An 18,515-nucleotide genomic window follows, 5' to 3' on the forward strand; every position below is an offset into this window, starting at 1 on the left:
AAATGAACTTGGCAGTTTTGCAGCAAGAATAGATATTTTTGCTTTCTGTTGTGGCGTTTGTGATAGAATATATTATTCTAGCAATGAAGTATTTGCTAGCTGTCTTGGTGTTATGTGTAATAGGTAAATATAATGATTATCCAAGGCTTTAATAAAGGTAGAAGTGGATTTTGTTAATGGTCTGCTCTCTCTTCATAATGCTGAAATCCAGAGGGCAGCCCAGAGAGTGTTTGCTCAAAACTACACAAACAAAATAGCCGTGTTTTCAAAGTGAATAAATTAGGCATTAAAAACAGTGCTTGGGAAATCAGAAACCTTTAAAGCAGTAACAATAATACCTTCTGGTCTTAAATATAAATATATCCATATCCATGAGTGCATGTATAATAGTCGTTATAGTGCACAGAAGGAAATTCTTAGAACACTATTGGGGCTGCTGATAAATGTTCAGCTAGGTGATATGCACATAAAGGGAACCAAATCTCTTTTCCATATCCAAACTACTTCATAGTTAGAGGAACTCCCTTCTTGATTATGATCCAAAAGGAATAGTTCCCAAAGAAACCCTGCAAAATTCCTTGTATCGTCACAGCTGTTTTTACAGAACTTGAAAAAAATGTGCATTGAAATATGTTATATAAGAAATTCGTTTAACTGTGATTCACAATGTTCCCAGGTAACCCACCTCTTTGACAATGGAGCCACTGTCTTCTTTGCTGTTTTCATGGCAGTCTGGGGTAAGTGTTGTACATCCATATAGCTTAAGTTCCCCGTATATGCTCTAGGATATCTTCCTTTAGAAATCTGACTTTGGATGTGAAAGGAAGAAGCTTGAATAAATTCAGTTGGCTGTTCTATTAAATGCAAGCTGATAAATAATACATTTGGTTTACTTAAAAAGTGATATTGTAGAGGAAAAACATGTCTGATTTCTCTTAAACCCTCAACAATTGCATGAGCATTCCAATATTAGAGTAGAATTAACCTTCTACTGGAGATAAAAATAAAGTTTATAGTACATCAAAAGGTCTGGTGAGACCTGAATACCCATCTCAGTATGCATAGGACTTTCTATTGTGAGAAGAATCTTTTCATCTGGCTAATGTATGTGTACCCACCTCTGGCTTTCTTCCAGTTCTGGTCCAAATGGCTCCCTATAAACAAGAGCTACTTTCAAGGCTGAATTGAGTCCTTCTAGATTAGTTCAAGCCAACAGCCCCATAATAACAAGGTGTGATGGAACATTCACTTAAAGAATTACTTAGCCCAAAGAAATCACTTAACCTACTTCTCTGTGAAGTGAGTTTAATAATATCTTCCTAGTCAAATAATTATAAAGCTTTAATTTAATAGTATAGGAAAGAGTCTAGACAAATTCAGAGTAAACAATTAATTGTGGTTTCCTCTGGAGAGGAGAATCTGTGGCAGGGTAGGTGAATAGTAATGAGAGACAAACTTTTTACACTGTATATTTTCAGTCTGGTTTAAATTTTTTACAATGATTATGCATTTTTTATAGAACTTAAAATGCCAAAATTTGAATTTTGATGTTATAAAACTCTACTAACTCAAGGCTTAGGCTCATGTTGTTCCTTATATTTAGAATGAATGTCAGAATCTTTCCCATCTTTCATGGCCCAGCTGAATTATCATCTTCTCCAGCCAGAAGATGTATTCCTCCTTTGAACTTCATAACATTTGGTCTATGTCATTCTTTGGGCATTTATAATGATTTGCATACACCACTTATCTTCCCTAGCAGGTTCATGGTCCTTGAGGACCATTATGGTCATTGGAGACCTCACACATTTCTTTTGAAGACAGACAGATTCATATTTGCTGGATGGGTAGATGGATGGATGGATGGATGGATGGAAGGAAAAAAGAAAAGAGAGAAGAGAAAGAAAAGAAAATTACCAAAAGGATTTTTTTATGAGACAATGAATGTGTTTAAATGGTCTCTTTGACAAATGGAAATATAAAACTTTGTTCCCTTGAGAAGGCTTGTTCTAGATGTATGGTGTCTTCCTACCTAGAGATCTTCAGAGGTAAATTGTCCCATTCACCACAGCTCTGTTGAAGGGACATATTTTGAATGCTATGACTCCAGCCCCTCTCAGCCAGTGGGCATTTGGTCCCAAATTAGCTATACCATAGGTTGGTAAGTGGCCTGGGAGAAGACCTGAGATTCTACCCAAATGGGGACGAGCAGGGCCACCCAGAGTCTTATTCTCAAGAATGTGGATTGGAAAATGTAGAGAGAGACAGGGAATTAGGAGTAGGAATTGACATTGAAAGATGGAGGAAAGGAGAAAGAGAGAGATTAAGATTGACTATCAGGTAGAAGTAAGGATCAGGAGGAATTATGAGCAGGCTGAAGTTTTGAAGAAACTAGAAACCAGAAATAAGCAGAAGCAAAGAACTAGTGGAACAGATGTAGAAGAGAGGGTCCAGAAGCTAACTGGCAGCCAACTGGGAGAAAATGCAAGACAATCCCTCAAAGGAAAGCAAAGGGAGAATGTAGCCAAGTCATGTTATTAGTGGAGTATCAAAGTGAAGACCCAGGATCTCTTGTGGCTGAAGACTCAACCTCTGACTTCCATACCATGCCCCTGAATTGATCCAGTCTTTTAATTCCCATGGGATTCCTACCTCTCTTGGTGGGTCTTGAAAAAAGCCCTCACTATTTGTGCTACCCCATAGTGCACCTCTGTCCCTTGCAAGCAAAGGAAGTTAATCATAACAGAGTTTTGGTTACGGGACTGAGCTCTCAGATCAAGAATGTGTATCTGGTTTTTCTAGAAGATATTAGTATTGGTAACCATGATCAGGAAGTATATTAAGCCATCTGGTGCTTAAGCTTTGCCATGGTTACAAATGAAGAGACTTTAGAAAATGTATTCTTTTCTTAAACCAATGGTTCCCGAACTTTTTCAAGTCATGGAGCACATATAAAATGATAATATTTGCACAGCATACTGATATATATGAAGGAGCCTGCTCATTGCTAGGGATAATAACTGCTCTAAGCACCCTAGCCTTAGCTGCTCCAAGGGCTGAAGGGGTTATTACCTCCTGCAAACCTATAATCCATTCCTGGCATACCCATTGGGAAGCTCTGCTTTGGGCTACTAGTCTACTGTATAATGAGTTAATGCTTCTGTGTAGAGAGTGGTATTCTAGAAGAATTAATACACAAAACTCCCTGACCCACTTCAGTATTTCATCAATTTTAGGTATACTTTGACTTAAATAATGTTTTCTTCTCCCACAGTTTATCCTCTGGGACTATATAGAAGTAAAATTCTGATATAATGACATTTTTCTATAAGGCAGAGTTTGTCATCTCCCCCATCCCTCACTGAGTATCACCATTATAAAGGGGGTTGCATCCGTTCTTTGCAAGTTGGAAAGTCTTATGCTCGGGATAACAAATAGGATTTATTCAATCCCTGCCATCCTCAACTGATTGTTGGTGGCTGCCTGGGGCATGGAGTTGAGGAGCTTCTGAGTTGCAGGTGGGTGGATTGGAGATTTGACAGTCCTTGGGCCATGGAAGGTACTCAGTAAGAATCTGATAGACTTTTTGTAATAACCTTTGGGCACAAGGGCCCACAGGTTTTAGGGCCACTCCAGGCAAAGAAAGCCTGGAATAATTCATCCTCTGAGTTGCTTTGTCTTAGTTGACAACTTATTGCTTAAATCTTGATGTGCTATTTGGAGAAAAAGGATGATTTACCCCAGGTGTTTCTTTGTAGATAGGGCTATACCTTTTGCAGAAATCTGGAATGGCCAATAATAACAGTTGTAATAATAGCATACACTTACTGAGAGCTTGCTATGCACTGGACACTGTCCTAAGCATTGTACAGTATCATCTCAATCTGTCTAGCAACCTTTGAGGAAGGTACTGTTGCTACCTCCATATGATAGATGGGGAAACCGAGGTAGTAGCTAGAAAGTGGCAAAGCCAAGAGATAAACTGGGCAGTCTTAACTCCTACAGTCTACTGCTAGGATCATGTACTGTTTGCAACCCTCTTTGCTTCTGCTTCAAAGATATGAACTTTAAGATAAGGGACTGTTACACTCATCCCGAGCCCCATTTATCCTGCTTTGTGATGGTGATGTTCTATAAAAACATGTCAGTTCTAATGGAGCTCAGTTTAATGGTCTCAGGACCATCCTTTATGATTGACAAGTTACAACATTTAAGAAAACAAATGCACTTTATTTTCAGGAAATTGATAGATATGGAGATGCTGAGAACAGATGTAAGTGGTTTACAAGACCTCTGAAGGGACGGGGTTGGTGTGTTTGTTTTGTTGCCTTTTGCTTTGTGTGTTCACCAGAGAAACAATAGGCTCCATTTGGAACCAGTCTGCAGCAGCTGGGGAGGGCATTTGTGTGGGGTTAGATAGCTTGACAGAACTCCACTACCTTTGTCCAAGATTACACGTGTGTGGTAGCAGGGCCTCCTGGGGACTCTCGAGGTACACAGTGAACCCAGGGCTCTGGGCTTGAACCACAATGTGACTCTTTCCTCAATGCTCATTTTTGTTCAGAAAGATTCAGAGAGAGAATGATTAAGGCCTGAATGAGCTTCTCTCCCTATGAAAGAAAAATGAGTCATTAGGGAGCTTGATGTTGCTAGAGATTTGTCAGGAAGCAGATTATCTCCCTCTGTTCTTAGTTTCTATCTTTTTTTTCGCCTCCTTCCTGTTTTGTTTTTTTTCACTTTCAGTGTTACCAAAAATTAAATTATCCCCAGTAAACAAACAAGTCGAGGTCCTTAGGGCTCTCCAATCAAAATAACAAGATTGTGATTATTTGGATGCAAATTCAAAGATTCTGTACATGGTCCTGTCAGTAATTTGTGAATGAAGTATGTCTCATTTTTTGAAAATAAATTTTATAACAATTGGCCTTTTGTTTCTAGATATTTACATGAATTTTGTCTTTTATAACCATATGCCCAACAAAAAAATAGTGATTGTATATAAAAAAATGCATTTACTAATGCATACTAGGTGTGTAGGTGAAGTCACATATGACACCTCATCAATTTCTCATAACCCACCAGGAAGAAATTACTATCGCCATCTTATAGATGAGGATACTGAGCCTCAGAGAGGTTATGCAACTTGCCCAAGATTACCCAGAAGCTGATAAGTGGTGGAGTCTGGCTTTCAAAGCAGATTTGGTCAGCCTAACTCCCAAGTCATTCCAAAATGTATCCACCATGTCGTGCACCTCCTATGAGATATATTGATTAAGGTTTCATTCCTCAGCAGCCAGTACATTCTCACTGTCACTTGGCATGGCATTGGGTATACAAAAAAATGACTAAGATGTGATCTCTGCTCTCAAAAGTCTCATAGAATATTAAGAGAAAGTTGGTAATTATAAAACAGAGAGTTAAGTCGCATTTACAGGGAATAATGAGGGTCCATGCAGTCAATTTCCTGAGACAAAAAGGAAAAGTAGAAAAGGTTTCATCCAGGATGAGACACTGGAACCAAGTCATATATTTACCAGGTAAAGGAGTGGGGTTGGGGAAAGTGTGGATGACATTCTAAGCTGAGAATAGTGGGGCAAAGTTCTGAAAGGGAAGGGTTGGGTGTTCAGTGTGATAGGGACATAGAATGTGTATTAGTTTCCTAGGGCTGCTGTAACAAAATACCACAAACTGAGTGGCTGAAAACAACAGAACTTTGTTCTTTCACAGTTCTGAAGGCTAGAAGTGCAAAATCAAGGTGTCGACAAGGTTGGGTCTTTGAAGGGCTCTGGGGGGAATCTGTTCCATACCTCTCTCCTAGATTCTTGTGATGGCCAGCGATCCTTGGCATTCCTTGGCTTGTAGATGCATCACTCCAACCTTTGCCTCCATCTTCACCCACATTCTCCCCCTGTCTCTATGTCTTTACTGGCTGTCTTCTTATAAGGACACTAATCGTATTGGATTGAGGGCCTACCCTACACCAGCACAAACTCATCTTAACTAGTTAATCTGCAATTACCTTATTTTCAAATAAGGTCACATGCTGAGGTTGGGGCTTAGGACATCAATGTATCTTTTTTTGAGGGGGTCACAATTTCACCCAAAACAGAATGCATGTTGAGGGCTGAGATTTGCTTGTCACAGGACACTTATACTACCACAGAGAACCATGGCTTCTCCCTATAGGCAAAGGAAAGCCAACTGAAGTTATAAGCTGGGGAGTGACATCATCAGTTGTGTTTGCAAAGTAACTCTGGCAACAGTGTGGGGAGGGGTGAAAGTGGAACAGTACGTAGCAGGGAGCCACTTAAAAGGCTGTTCCTGTGTGCAGTTAAAATATTGCAGGCTTCAGGAAAGATCTAAGTCACAGAATAAAAATCTTATGTGTAAATATGTTTTCCCTGCTTTAGTCACTTATAATTGGCAAAAATTGAGAATAACCTAACTTAAACAATATGCACTGATAGCAAAGCTGAAAAAAAATTAGGAATAACCTAAATATCCAACAATAGAAGAATAGTTAAGGAAATTATAAGAAGCTGTTAAAAATTAGTCTTTCAACAGGGAAAAGGGGGGGTGGGGGGAGGGCACAGAGGGGGAAGTGGTGTACCCACAACATGACTAACAAAAATGTACAACTGAAATCTCACAAGGTTGTAATCTATCATAACATTAATAATAAAAAAAAAATTAGTCTTTCAAAGCATGTAATATAACACAAAGCTTATATTTAAAAAATTGTCTGGGCCAGCTCCGTGGCATAGTAGTTATGTTCATGTGCTCCACTTCAGCAGCCCCAGGTTCATGAATTTGGATCCTGGGCATGGGCCTACGAACCACTCATGCTGTGGTGGTGTCCCACATGCAAAATAGAGGAAGATTGGTGCAGATGTTAGCTCAGTGACAATCTTCCTCAAGCAAAAAGAGGAAGATTGGCAACAGATGTTAGCTCAGGGTTGATCTTCCTCACCGAAAAAAAAACTTGCTAAATATAGGACATAAAGTATACAAATAAAAGGTGACTTCAGGTATATTAAATACTAATGAAAACAAAGAGAAATTATGTCACAATGCTAATGGTGGTTTTCTCTAGGTGATGGGATTATGGGGAGTTTTTGTTAGCCTTATTTAGATAGAATTTACGTAAAATAAAATCCAGCAATTTTACGTGTACAATTTGACACATTATGTCAAATGCATATAATTAAAATGTATATAAATATAACCATCATCATGATGAAGATATGGAACATTTTCATCCTCCAGAAAGTTTCCTCATGCCTTTGCATAAGTCCCTTGGCAGCCTCTAACCTGCTTTCTACCACTAGAGTTTCACGTGTTCTAGAATCTCATACAAATAGAATCACTCAATATTTAGCATTTTGTATCTGGCTTTTTTCACTAAGATTAATGCTATTGAGATTCATTTGCGTTGTATGTGTCAGTAGTTTGTTCCTTTTTAGTACAGAATAGTATTCCATTGCCTGCCAAAATTTATTTATCTGTTTACTAATTAATGATCATATGGATCTAACTCAAGTTTTAGCTATCATAAATTAAGAAATTAAGTTATTAGCTATTACAAATTAAGAGAATCATTAGTTAGTGCAAACTTTTTGTACATTTGCATAAAAGTCGTATCTATTTCTCTTGGAGGAAATAACTAGGAGTGGCATTGCTGGATCATAGGACAAAAGAATGTCTAACTTTATAAGAAATTGTTTTCCAAAGTGGCTGTGCCATTTTGTACTCGCAGCAGCATTATATGCGAGTTCCAGGTGTTCCATATCCTCACAAACATTTGAATTATCAGTCTTCATCATTTTAGTCATTCTAGTGGGTGTATGGTTTTATCTCATTGTGGTTTTAATTTGCATTTCCCTAATGACTAGTAATGTTGAATGCATTTTCATTAGCTTATTTGCAATCTGCACATCTTTGGTGAAGTGTTTGTTCAAATCATTTGCCCATTTGTTATTGGGTTGTTTATCTTCTTTTTAAGTTGAAAGAGTTCTTTATATATTCTGGGTAGAAGTCCTTTATCATACATATGTTTGTAAATATTTTTCTCAGTTTGAAGCTTGCATTTTTATCTTCTTAATGGTGTCTTTTGAAAATCAAAAGTTTTTACTTTTGATACACTCAAATTTTAAATTTTTTCTTTTTTTCTGTCTGTGCTTTTTGTGTTTTATTTAAGAAATCTTTGCCAAATTCAAGATCCCTAAGATTTTCTTCTCTGTTTTCTTCTAGAAAGCTTATAGGTTAACTCATATACTTAGGTTCATGAATTATTTCAGGTTGATTTTTGTATGAGATGTAAGGTAAGAGTCAGATACATTTCTTTGCATATATGGATATCCAATTGTTCCAGTAATGCTGAGTGGTTTTGGGGGGTTTTTTTTGGTGAGGAATATTGGCCCTGAGCTAACATCTGTGCCAGTCTTCCTCCATTTTTCATGTGGGACACTGCCACAGCATGGCCTGATGAGCGGTGTGTAGGTCCATGCCTGGGATCTGAACCTGTGAACCCTGGGCCACTGAAGCAGAGCATGCAAACTCAACCACTCTACCGCCAGGCTGGCCCCTGTTCCAGTAACAGTTGTTGAAAGATTATCTCTTTCCTCCCTGAATTTTCTTGGCATTTTTTTGGTTGAAAATCAATTGGCCATATATGTGTAGACCTATATGAGAATTTTTTAATATTTGATCCACATGTGTACTTTTATGGCAATAACACACTGTCTTGATTATTATAATAAGGGTTGAAATCTTATTCTTTTTAGAAATTGTTTTGGCTATTTTAAGTCCTTTGTATTTCCATATAAATTTTGGAATCAACTTGTCAATTTCTTCCCAAAAACTCCTAATATTTTGATTGCAGCTGAGTTGAATCAATAATCAATTTGGCAAGATTGAAAACTTAATATCAAGTATTCCTATCTCTGAACATCGTTTAGCTTTTCATTTATTTAAGTGTTCTGTAATTTCTCTAAGCATGTTGTATCATTTTTAATGTACAGATCTTGCATATATTTAGAAATTTTTCCAGAATCATATTGTCTAGGACTCCAGTAACATGTATGATAGAGCACTCAATGTTGTCCTACAGGTTATTTATGCTTTGTTTGTATTTTTTTAGTCTTTTTGTCTTTGTGTTCTCCGTGTTTCTTCTTGCATTGTTTCTATTGCTTTGTCTTCAGGTTCACTAATTTTTTCTTCTGAAAAATATAATCTTCTGTTAATCCTACCCAGTGTATTTTTCTTTTCATATCTTGCATTTTTCATCTCAAATCTCAGTCACTTGGGTCTTTTTATACCTTTTATTGCTCTCTCTGTTGTATTCATGTTTTCATTTAATTTCTTGCCATATGAAGCATATTTATAAGTTTTGTCATCTTTGTTCTATCATTTTTGTTGGTTCTGGACTGTCAATCTGGGATTGATTGAATTTCCTTCTGCTTATAGGTTTTCTTTCCCTGCTTAATTGTATGCCTGGTAATTTTTTATTAAATGCTGGAAAGTGCTGAGTGTTGGTTTTTGTTGTGTTTCTTCAGTGTTTGGACTGAGTTCGGGCATGCGGTTAACTTACTTGCAGCCCTATGTGAACTCTGAGGACTGTTTAGCTACCAACAAGCAGCCTCATGTAGTTTCATCTTATGCATGTCAAGAGTAGAAGGGACTTCATCACTGATATCTGGAGCTTTCTTTCAGTATAGCTCCCTTCTCTCTGGTACTCTGCCCCACAAATTCTTGTCAGCTCCAACCCTCCCATTCCAAGCTCTCTTTCCCAAGCTCAGTAAGACCACTAGGATCTGTTTTGGTTCCCCCTGCCTGAATTGTAGTCTGGAAACCATCTCCACACAATGAGTTGGTATGATCCTAGGACTCAGCTCACTTATTTCTTCTCTCTCAGGAATCACAGTCCTGCACTGTCTCTTGTCCACTGCTGGTAACAGTTGTTTCTTATAGTGTAGCAGTTAATCCTCATGGGTGGAAGCGAAAATCCTCAGGCTGCTGCAGTTTCATAGCTATTTTATAGAAGAGAAGCATACCCTCAGACAGAACCTCAGAGAATAGTGGTTCCTTGGGGAAACTGCCGTGATCCGTGGTGTCTACTCAGCTTTACAAGTCCAGAAACACTGTTGGAATCCCCAGAGATAATTTGATTTGGGGAAATAGATTCCTCTTCTAAACTTTGCAAGCACCAGTGCATACTCCAGAATTTGAAAATATAGGTATATGGTGGAGAATATTATTTTTTAATGACCATCTAGAGTACCTTCTTCCTGGTCAGGATACTTAGGAAGCCAAATTAATCATCATCTATTGTTTGAGCTTGGAAATCAGTGCAGCTAGCAAAATCCCTTGCACATCAAAAGAATGTAATTGATAATTGTTAAATGAATGGAAGAGGGGAGCAAAAAACTTGTTTCTGCTTGATTAGTCATCCTTATACCATTACTTAGAACACCCTTAGAGACTTGTTCATGTCAGAATATCCTTCTAATGTTCTACGTTAGATAAAACTCTATCAAATTTGAGTTCTTAGACCCTTTTTTTCCTAAGTTACAGGTTGGCCCTCCCCTATCTGGACACACTGACTTTCTTCAGAAGAGGTTCCAATACCAATAATTAAGTTTCAGCTTCTTAAAATGTCGTCATATTCCTATCCTTCCTGGATCCTGAGGTTACCCACATTTGGCATTTTAGTGTGTTTCACAAATTCTCTAGTCACTCATTTACAATCACTTGTATTATTACTGCCAATGGCCTACCTCAGATGTTGCAGATTAACAACCTGTAAAAATAGTCTGATTGGTCCTCACCAATTTTAAAAATATACAAATAAACTATTATCATTTTGAAATCGAGATAGTTCACATGAAGATACATTTTTATAGTTTCTCTTGTAAAATTTGAAGATCTGGCCACAGTACAGTCAATGGGAACTGAGGAACTCCTACCACTTTACATGTTGCACATACTCCCCAATCTGTCCTAATCCCCACTACTCCCTATTGTGTGGTTTCCTCTTCTAGGTTTTGTACTGATCTGGCCCTTTTAGCATTTGAGTTTGTGACTCCTAGCTAAGTTCATTCATTATGTGAAGATTTCATGAGTTATGCTCTCAGGAGGTGACCTCATTCCTCTATTTCTAAGTTCTTGGAAAACATAGCATTGTAACGCCTCTATTTCTCTGCCAAATGAACATTCTCAGAAACTTATAAAGGACTGAAAAACATGAAATCTGTTAGTATTATTAATTTCACTTTTTGAAAAAGGAAATCAGTATTGGGAGAAAAGTGACTGAATGTGTGTATGAAGTAAGTCATTCTACTTTCCTAGGAAGTTAGAGAATCATCTTGACCAGGTCTCTGAAAATGCTTTAAGTCATCAGACAGCAGGTCACCATTCTGATGTAAAAATTGTCCTTTCTCTTCCATATGTACTGCCCATTTTATTGCTGGCTACAGCTCAATTCTTGTTTTTATAGAAACAAATGAAACACAATCTTTTGACAAGTTAAGAAAAGAAGTTAGACTATAGGATCTTTAAGGCCCCATTTCTTTCTAAAATAAGAAAAAAGTGCCTTTATAATTATTTTCTAATATTAGATATAATTCTCCTCTAGACTACTAGTTTAGACATTTTCAAAATAAAGAATCAAATTAGGCCTTTCAATATCTACTATGGTATCAGAGGGCAAAAATTAGCAGCGTTGTATCCCTGGCAGCTTTGGGACTAGTGTGGGCTTTTCCAGGCCTCCCAGAAGAAGAGTATAGGTAAGGGAAGGATAGAGAGTAAATACCAGGCTCTCCAGTGACCTATAACCCTGGCATATGGTAATTTTGTATTTATAACTTGTTTCAGCAAAGTGATCCTAAGGTTGAAAGAGTGGGCTTTCTTTGTCTTTCTTTTTGGCTCTTCTCGATTCAGTAGAAATTAGATCTCCCAGATTAGACTGTCCTCTAGTAAGTAAAAGTCAGTCAGATAGCACCCCTGGCTCATATCCTAAAAGCCGCTTGTGCCCGTATTTATTGTGTAGCCCAAACTCCCTGTTATGGGTTGAATTGTGTACCCCCCAAAAATATGTTTAAGTCCTAACCCCCAGTACTTGTGAAAGTGACCTTATTTGGAAATAAGGTCTTGAAGATGTAACCAAGTTAAGATGAGGCCATACTGAATTACCAGTATGACTGGTAAGAGAAAATAGAGACACAGACACTCACAGGGAGAAGGCCATGTGAAGACAGTGGCAGAGATTGGAGCAGTGCCTCTACAAGCCAAGGGATGTCAAGGATTGCCAGCAACTATCAGAAGCTAGGAGAGAGGCATGGGAGAGACTCTTCCTCAAAGCCTCCAGTATGAACCAAACTTGCCCACACCTTGATTTTGGACTTCTAACCTCTAGAACTTTGAGAAAATAAATTTCTGTGTTTTGAGCCAAAAAAACAGGCAGATCAGGTCCAAATCCCAGTTCTGTCATTTACTAGCCATGTGACTTCGCCTTACCTCAGATTCTTCATCCATAGGATGATGAAAATAATACTAACCTTTACAGACTTTGACAAAATAGAGCGTAGTACCTAACGTGTAAGAAATTTTTACTATATGGTAACTAAACAAGTGGTGCAGCATTTCAACCCTACCATGGAATCTAAGATTTGCAGCTGAAAGGGGAGATTTCCCTGCTTAAAACTCTCTAAATGCCTTAGGAAGATGACAAAAGATAGTAATTCAGTGGGTTTTTTCTTCCTATTTGCAGAACATTAACCATGGCTATACTTTCCAGAAAAACTCTGTATCAGTTAGGATGTGTAAAGTTAGCTTCCATAATACACAAAGCACAAAACCTTGATGTCACTAGAACCCACACACATAAAACCCAACTAGGTGTTCCTGGTTGTCCGACAGCCTTCCGCATAGTTATTCAAGTACCCAACTTCCCTCTATCTTGTGGCTCCATCCTCTTCTGGATCCTCAGAGTCCTCTCCATTCATCCCAGAAAAGGAGAAAAAAGCCGTAGAGATGATATGCCTACTTCTTAATTCTTTACTTCAAAAATAACACACATCACTTCCGCTTACTTTCCACTGGCCAAAACTTGGTTCATGTCTAACTGCAGAAAAGGCTGGGAAATGTAATCTAACTATGCCTGGAAACATAAGAAATGGCTTTGGTAAATCCGTGGAAGTATGCCACAAACTGACTTTAAATTGACAATAATTGTTCTGTTTAAGAAAATGATAGCGTATGACCTGCATAACACTCTATTTCGTGTCCTTTTGTGTCCCTTATGGGCTACATGTGACAACCTTCTCAATGTTTATGATTCTGAGCCAAGAGTATCCTGGTATTTGAACACAAACCTACCTGAACATTAACCCTGACACTACCTATACTGAAAAGGCAGAAGTCTCAGATTTTCCTAATGTGGCAACTAATTTTGTGAGAGGATTGTTATCTGGGATTGATGTTAACACTTCAGGTGAACTTCATTTGTGGGTAGGTCAGCTACAGGGTAGAGGTAAGGGTAGAAAAGGGGGAAAGAGTATGTGAAACTCTATCTTATAAGTAAAACTCATAAAGTTTCAGATATTGTGGCTTGAGGCTGCTCTATCTAAGATCTGTAAGGGAAGTAACACACAAATTATTTCATCTTCATGCCTCAAGCAATGTCTCGGTGACCAAGTGAGGTGAGCATTTCAGGCTGGCAGACAGCCCTGCTCCACATGGTCATTCAGAGATTCATATTCCTGTGAAAGAATTGTTTGCCATCCTCCCAGGCTTGATCATCATTTGCATGGTCTCAGCTGATTCACTTGGGTTCCACCCATCCAGAAGGGGAAAGAGAATGTGGAAAAAGCACCCCAAGTGTCTTAAGATATCAACAGGCAAGTAGTATACATCATATTACTTCTGCTCACATTCCACTGGGGAGAACTGTCCTTTGGCTACATCTAGTGACAAGGATATCTGAGAAATACAGTGTAGGTGAGCAGCCATGTTCCCAGCAACAATGTTTTTACTGTGGAACAAGGTAAGAATGGATCTTAGAGGACAGCTGGTAGTCTCTGCCACAGGGTCCATGCAACCAAATAATTGGAGTGGTAATTAGAAGAGAATGATATGTTTATTGCAAGGGAAAAGAGAAGCATAAGAAGTTTCAGTTTTTCATAATAATAATTTATTATTTATCTGACACTGATGCATAAAGCATCCAGAAGATATAGTTTCATGTTCTTCAAACTTATATCCTAATTTCTTATAAGATTAGGTAAAAGAGAAAAGAGTGACTAGCCACATTGCTTTCATTTTCATGAGAGTATTTCATTTGTACATTTACTGTGCCTCTGTGGATGCCAGTCACTGTGCTAGACCATGCGGATATAAATAGAGCTAGGATTCAGCCCTTATTCTCAAGAAGCCCACAAGCTAGGAGTCAAAATGATCAAGTTTTTCTGTTGTTGTTTTTGAAGTGCTGAATGCTGTCGTCAGCACTGACCTAGAGTTATATGCACTGATCAGCATGGGTATAGGGAGAGGGTTCAAAGGGAGTGATTGGAGAACACATAGGGCCAAGTCTAGAGGTCAGAGTAGGAGTTGACCAAATGACCCAAATACAGAAGACCATTGCAAGCTAAAGAAATAGTGTGGACAAAGCTAAGAAAGTTATGAAACAGCTCAGGTATGGAAACTGCTAGTGATTTAGCCTGGAGTCTATGGTTCAAGTCAGGGCAGAAAGAGTTGGGCACAAGCAGAGTCATTAGGAGCCTTGCATCTTGGGCTGGTAATGGGTTCTTTTCCGATAGGTGATGTGGCTACATTGACCCCGAGGAGACTTCATGAGTTTGAGTTTAGAAAAGTCATTAGCTATGAGGACAGATAGATTAGAATCTAAGGAGTTCAAAATGCTAGCAGTAAGGTTAAACCTTCTAATGCTTTAACTTACAAAAAGGAGATATTTTGGACCAAACTTCAGGGGAAAGAATTTCATATATTAGCAAATCTTGACAAAATACTTAGGAGTTTTGAGTCTTTTGAGGATCCATCCATAAAAGAAATATACTATTTAATCCTACTTGTCACCGTACTGGTTGGTGTAAGACAGATATATATTAACATAAAGATATATATGTATGTATATATATAGCATAAGCCAGCTCCAAAAGAGACAGAGGAAAGTGTGAGCTCATGACATAAGGCAGCATATAACTAGGTATACTCAAAGTGTAGTGGGCTCCCAGGGCTGTGGGTATTTAGACAAGGGTTTTTAAATCATAGAGTAATGGATGTATGGGATTGGAGCTTTGCCTTGAAAAGACCTATATTGTTTCAATTATGTTTTAATTCATGGGTAGAGATAGAAACAGATTCTTCTTCCTCAAATGAATGGACATTTTCACACAAAAACACTCACAAGAGCATGACAATTGCACAAGCTACAATTTCTTCTTCTCATGCTCCCAAGTTCAAGAATGGAAGAGAGAATAGGATGATTGTCCAAAGAAGGGAATTACTGGCTAGAGTTTCTCTCTGCCCCAGACACCGTTCAGCACTTGCTTGGGAGGAGAAACGTGGTGGAATATTTCTGACAGCCACTGGCTCATCTCAGAAGTCAGTTCCTTCAGACGAGAACTACAGATGGGTTGGTAGGGCTTGGTGGGAGCAGCAACAGCCAGTAAGACAGACTTCATGTGTATCCTGTGGCCTTAGCCTGTCCCAGAATGGTCCCTATCGAGCCTCTCTGAGGCCATGGGGTACAGTCCTGACTCTTATGGAGAATAGCCACATATTCAGGGGCAAGCTGCTTTGTCTCTTCAAGGCTGGGGAAGACTCTGGAAACCAAAGAGAGAAAGTCTTAAAAAAGTGCCATTTGTTTGAGAGGCCAGAGGACCTATTAAGAAATTGTCCCAGGGGTCCCATGCAAAGTTGAGACAATTTAGTGAGGCAGAGGACAAGTGTACAGAAAAGAGTTAACATAGTAGGCCTGCTTTAGAAAGTCCTGCTTACAAGATTGACCCTTGGCTGGTGTCTGGGAACATGGGTTTCAGGAGAGTTTCCACCACCCTAACTGCTAAGGGTAACTCATTGTGCATAAACTGTTTGCTGAAACAGTATGATTTCTGCTGAACACCTGATTTCCTTCTGAGACTCTGGTATTTTCACACACGCTAAGCAGAGTGTACCTCTGTGACCAGCTCCCAGTAAAAACCCTGGGTACTGGGTTTCTAATGAGCTTCCCTGTTAGACAACATTTCACGTGTTATCACAACTCATTGCTGGGGAAATTAAGCATGTGCTGTGTGACTCCCGGGGAGAGGACTCTTGGAAGTTTGCACCTGGTCACCAGACTTTGCCCCATGCACCTTTTCCCTTTGCTGATTTTGCTTTATTTCCTTTCACTGTAATAGATCTTAGCCATGAGTGCCACTGTCTGCTGAGTGCTGTGGATCCTCCTAGTGAATCATCAAACCTGCAGGTGGTTTTGGGGACCCCTGACACACAAGACTCACAGAAAGGACTCCAGTGGAAAATAGCTGCTCAGCTTTCAAACTTTATTAACCTCCAAAGACATATGTTTATTTTAATTTCCCTTTTCCAGAATTAAACACTTGATTATTTTGGTGTAGCTTTCTTAAAAACTATAACTACTCTGGATTTTTCAGATTTTAGAAAGGCACTATGGTATGTGTACCATATATTATGTAATGCCCCAGGAGGTCTGGGAAGGACCCCATATTCAAATACATTAATATGGTTGCTTTCGATGTATGGATATTCTCACTAAGAGGGATAAATACTGATGTTAAGTAGCCTCACATTGGTCCAGGTCAGAGCTTGCCACAGATGAGTTTGTGCCAAACTTAGAAGAAAAAAAGCTTAGAATTTTTAGAGCGTTTTGAATTTTGACATTGCAGATAAGGAATTATAGACCTGTAATGCCATCCCTCTTTTGCCTAGCAGGAAATTGAGAATTAGAAAAGTTAATTGATTTGTGAACAGTAGCACAGCTTATATCTGAGTTAGATTTCAAAACTAGGAATGTCTAGGTCACACGCCAGAGAAGTCTTAACTGTTACCCTGAACTGTCTTTCCAGTTACTTACTTTAAAAATATATGTTCTGTGTCTGAAGACCACTAATGAGGAGTTGAAATCAAGGTGCAATAAAAAAGAAGAAAATAACTCTCTCTCTTTGGAAAGGGCATTTGGACATTTACCTTTCCTCATGAAACTGATTCCAAATATATGACATTTTTGCTTCTGTAAGTCTCAGTACACAGCAAGACCCAAAAGAGATAGATACACCAGTTCTGTCTCTTAGGGTGTGTTTGTGACATCCTTAGTTGCAGACATCTTCAAAGTTCGAGTGTATGTATGTATGTACATCCCCTCATTTAGCTTGTGACTTCCAAGACAGCAAGATTATGTCTTGATTATTTTTTTATCTCTCTCTGCCACTGTGTAAGGCTCAATAATTCATTTGGGTAGATATTTTTAGTTGAATTGAGTAGAAACTTTCTTTGGCTAAATGAGGATAACCCCCAGATATCCCTGGGTGGGGAGGTTGGCTGTTGGAAAAGGTTCATAACAGAATTTGCACACCTTTGCCTTCAATGTGACAACAAAGAGATAGTTTGAAGAAAAAGAGAAGCAGTAAAGCTGCTTCCTCCAATAAAATAGCTTCTTTCATTAGAATAGTAAAATGCATTTTACATAGATAATTGTTGTGAGGAGGATTTGGGGGACAAGAAATCACTGCCAATCAAATACATGTGGACTGCTAAATTTTATTTTTGCTTTTCTGTCCCTACCTGCCACTCACTTTTAAAAATAAATACTCTATCAATTAGAAAGATGTTGGTAACCTGGTTTTCAGTATCCTTACATCCCATGAGCTTTGTCATTCTAATAAGTCTCTTCTGCCTCAACTTGCAGATCAGTTTAATTTAATTCTAAATGAAATCTATAATTTCTCATTATGCTTGACACAAACTTACTAATTCTCAGAAAACAGTCCTTGTTAAATGATGTTTAGCTAGAAATTCTGATCTTCAAGGATGCTTACACAAACAACTGTCATTCTTTTCAATGGCTTCATTATTCAGTGACACAGTGAACAGCATTGCTTTATTTGAAAATGTCTTTGTCTTTCTCTGCTTGTTCCAGCAACAGTTTTCCTGGAGTTTTGGAAAAGACGGCGAGCAGTAATTGCTTATGACTGGGATTTGATAGACTGGGAAGAAGAGGAGGTTTGTATCATTTACCGCAAAACTTTTTAGAAAGCAAATCACCAGGAAATACACATTATCCTTGAGTCATCCCTCTCTTCTCTGAAACAGAAGTCGTGTTTACTCATAAAGCATTTTCAATACCTGTCTTTTCAGGAAATTTCAAACAGTATAAAAAGGTAATAGCAGAATTATAAAAATAAATAAAGGCAGACAACATTCTGATTCCTTAGTGAAATAAAAGTCCATGCCTAAGTAAAGCATTTCACTTGTTCGTAGAG

General features: G+C 38.4%; 1 protein-coding gene across 14 annotated transcripts in view; it reads left to right on the top strand.

Annotated features, from left to right (window-relative positions):
• Nucleotides 1-18,515, top strand: part of ANO4 (anoctamin 4) — a 381,130-nt gene that overhangs the window by 311,537 nt on the left and 51,078 nt on the right. For all 14 annotated transcript variants that reach the window (XM_070600724.1, XM_070600723.1, XM_070600719.1 and 11 more), the window contains 2 exons: nucleotides 677-737; nucleotides 18,173-18,255. In XM_070600724.1, the coding sequence (XP_070456825.1) occupies nucleotides 677-737; nucleotides 18,173-18,255 (144 nt within the window). The remainder of the gene's footprint in view (nucleotides 1-676; nucleotides 738-18,172; nucleotides 18,256-18,515) is intronic.

Source organism: Equus przewalskii, chromosome 29, assembly GCF_037783145.1.
Source record: "Equus przewalskii isolate Varuska chromosome 29, EquPr2, whole genome shotgun sequence".
Taxonomy (NCBI): domain Eukaryota; kingdom Metazoa; phylum Chordata; class Mammalia; order Perissodactyla; family Equidae; genus Equus; species Equus przewalskii.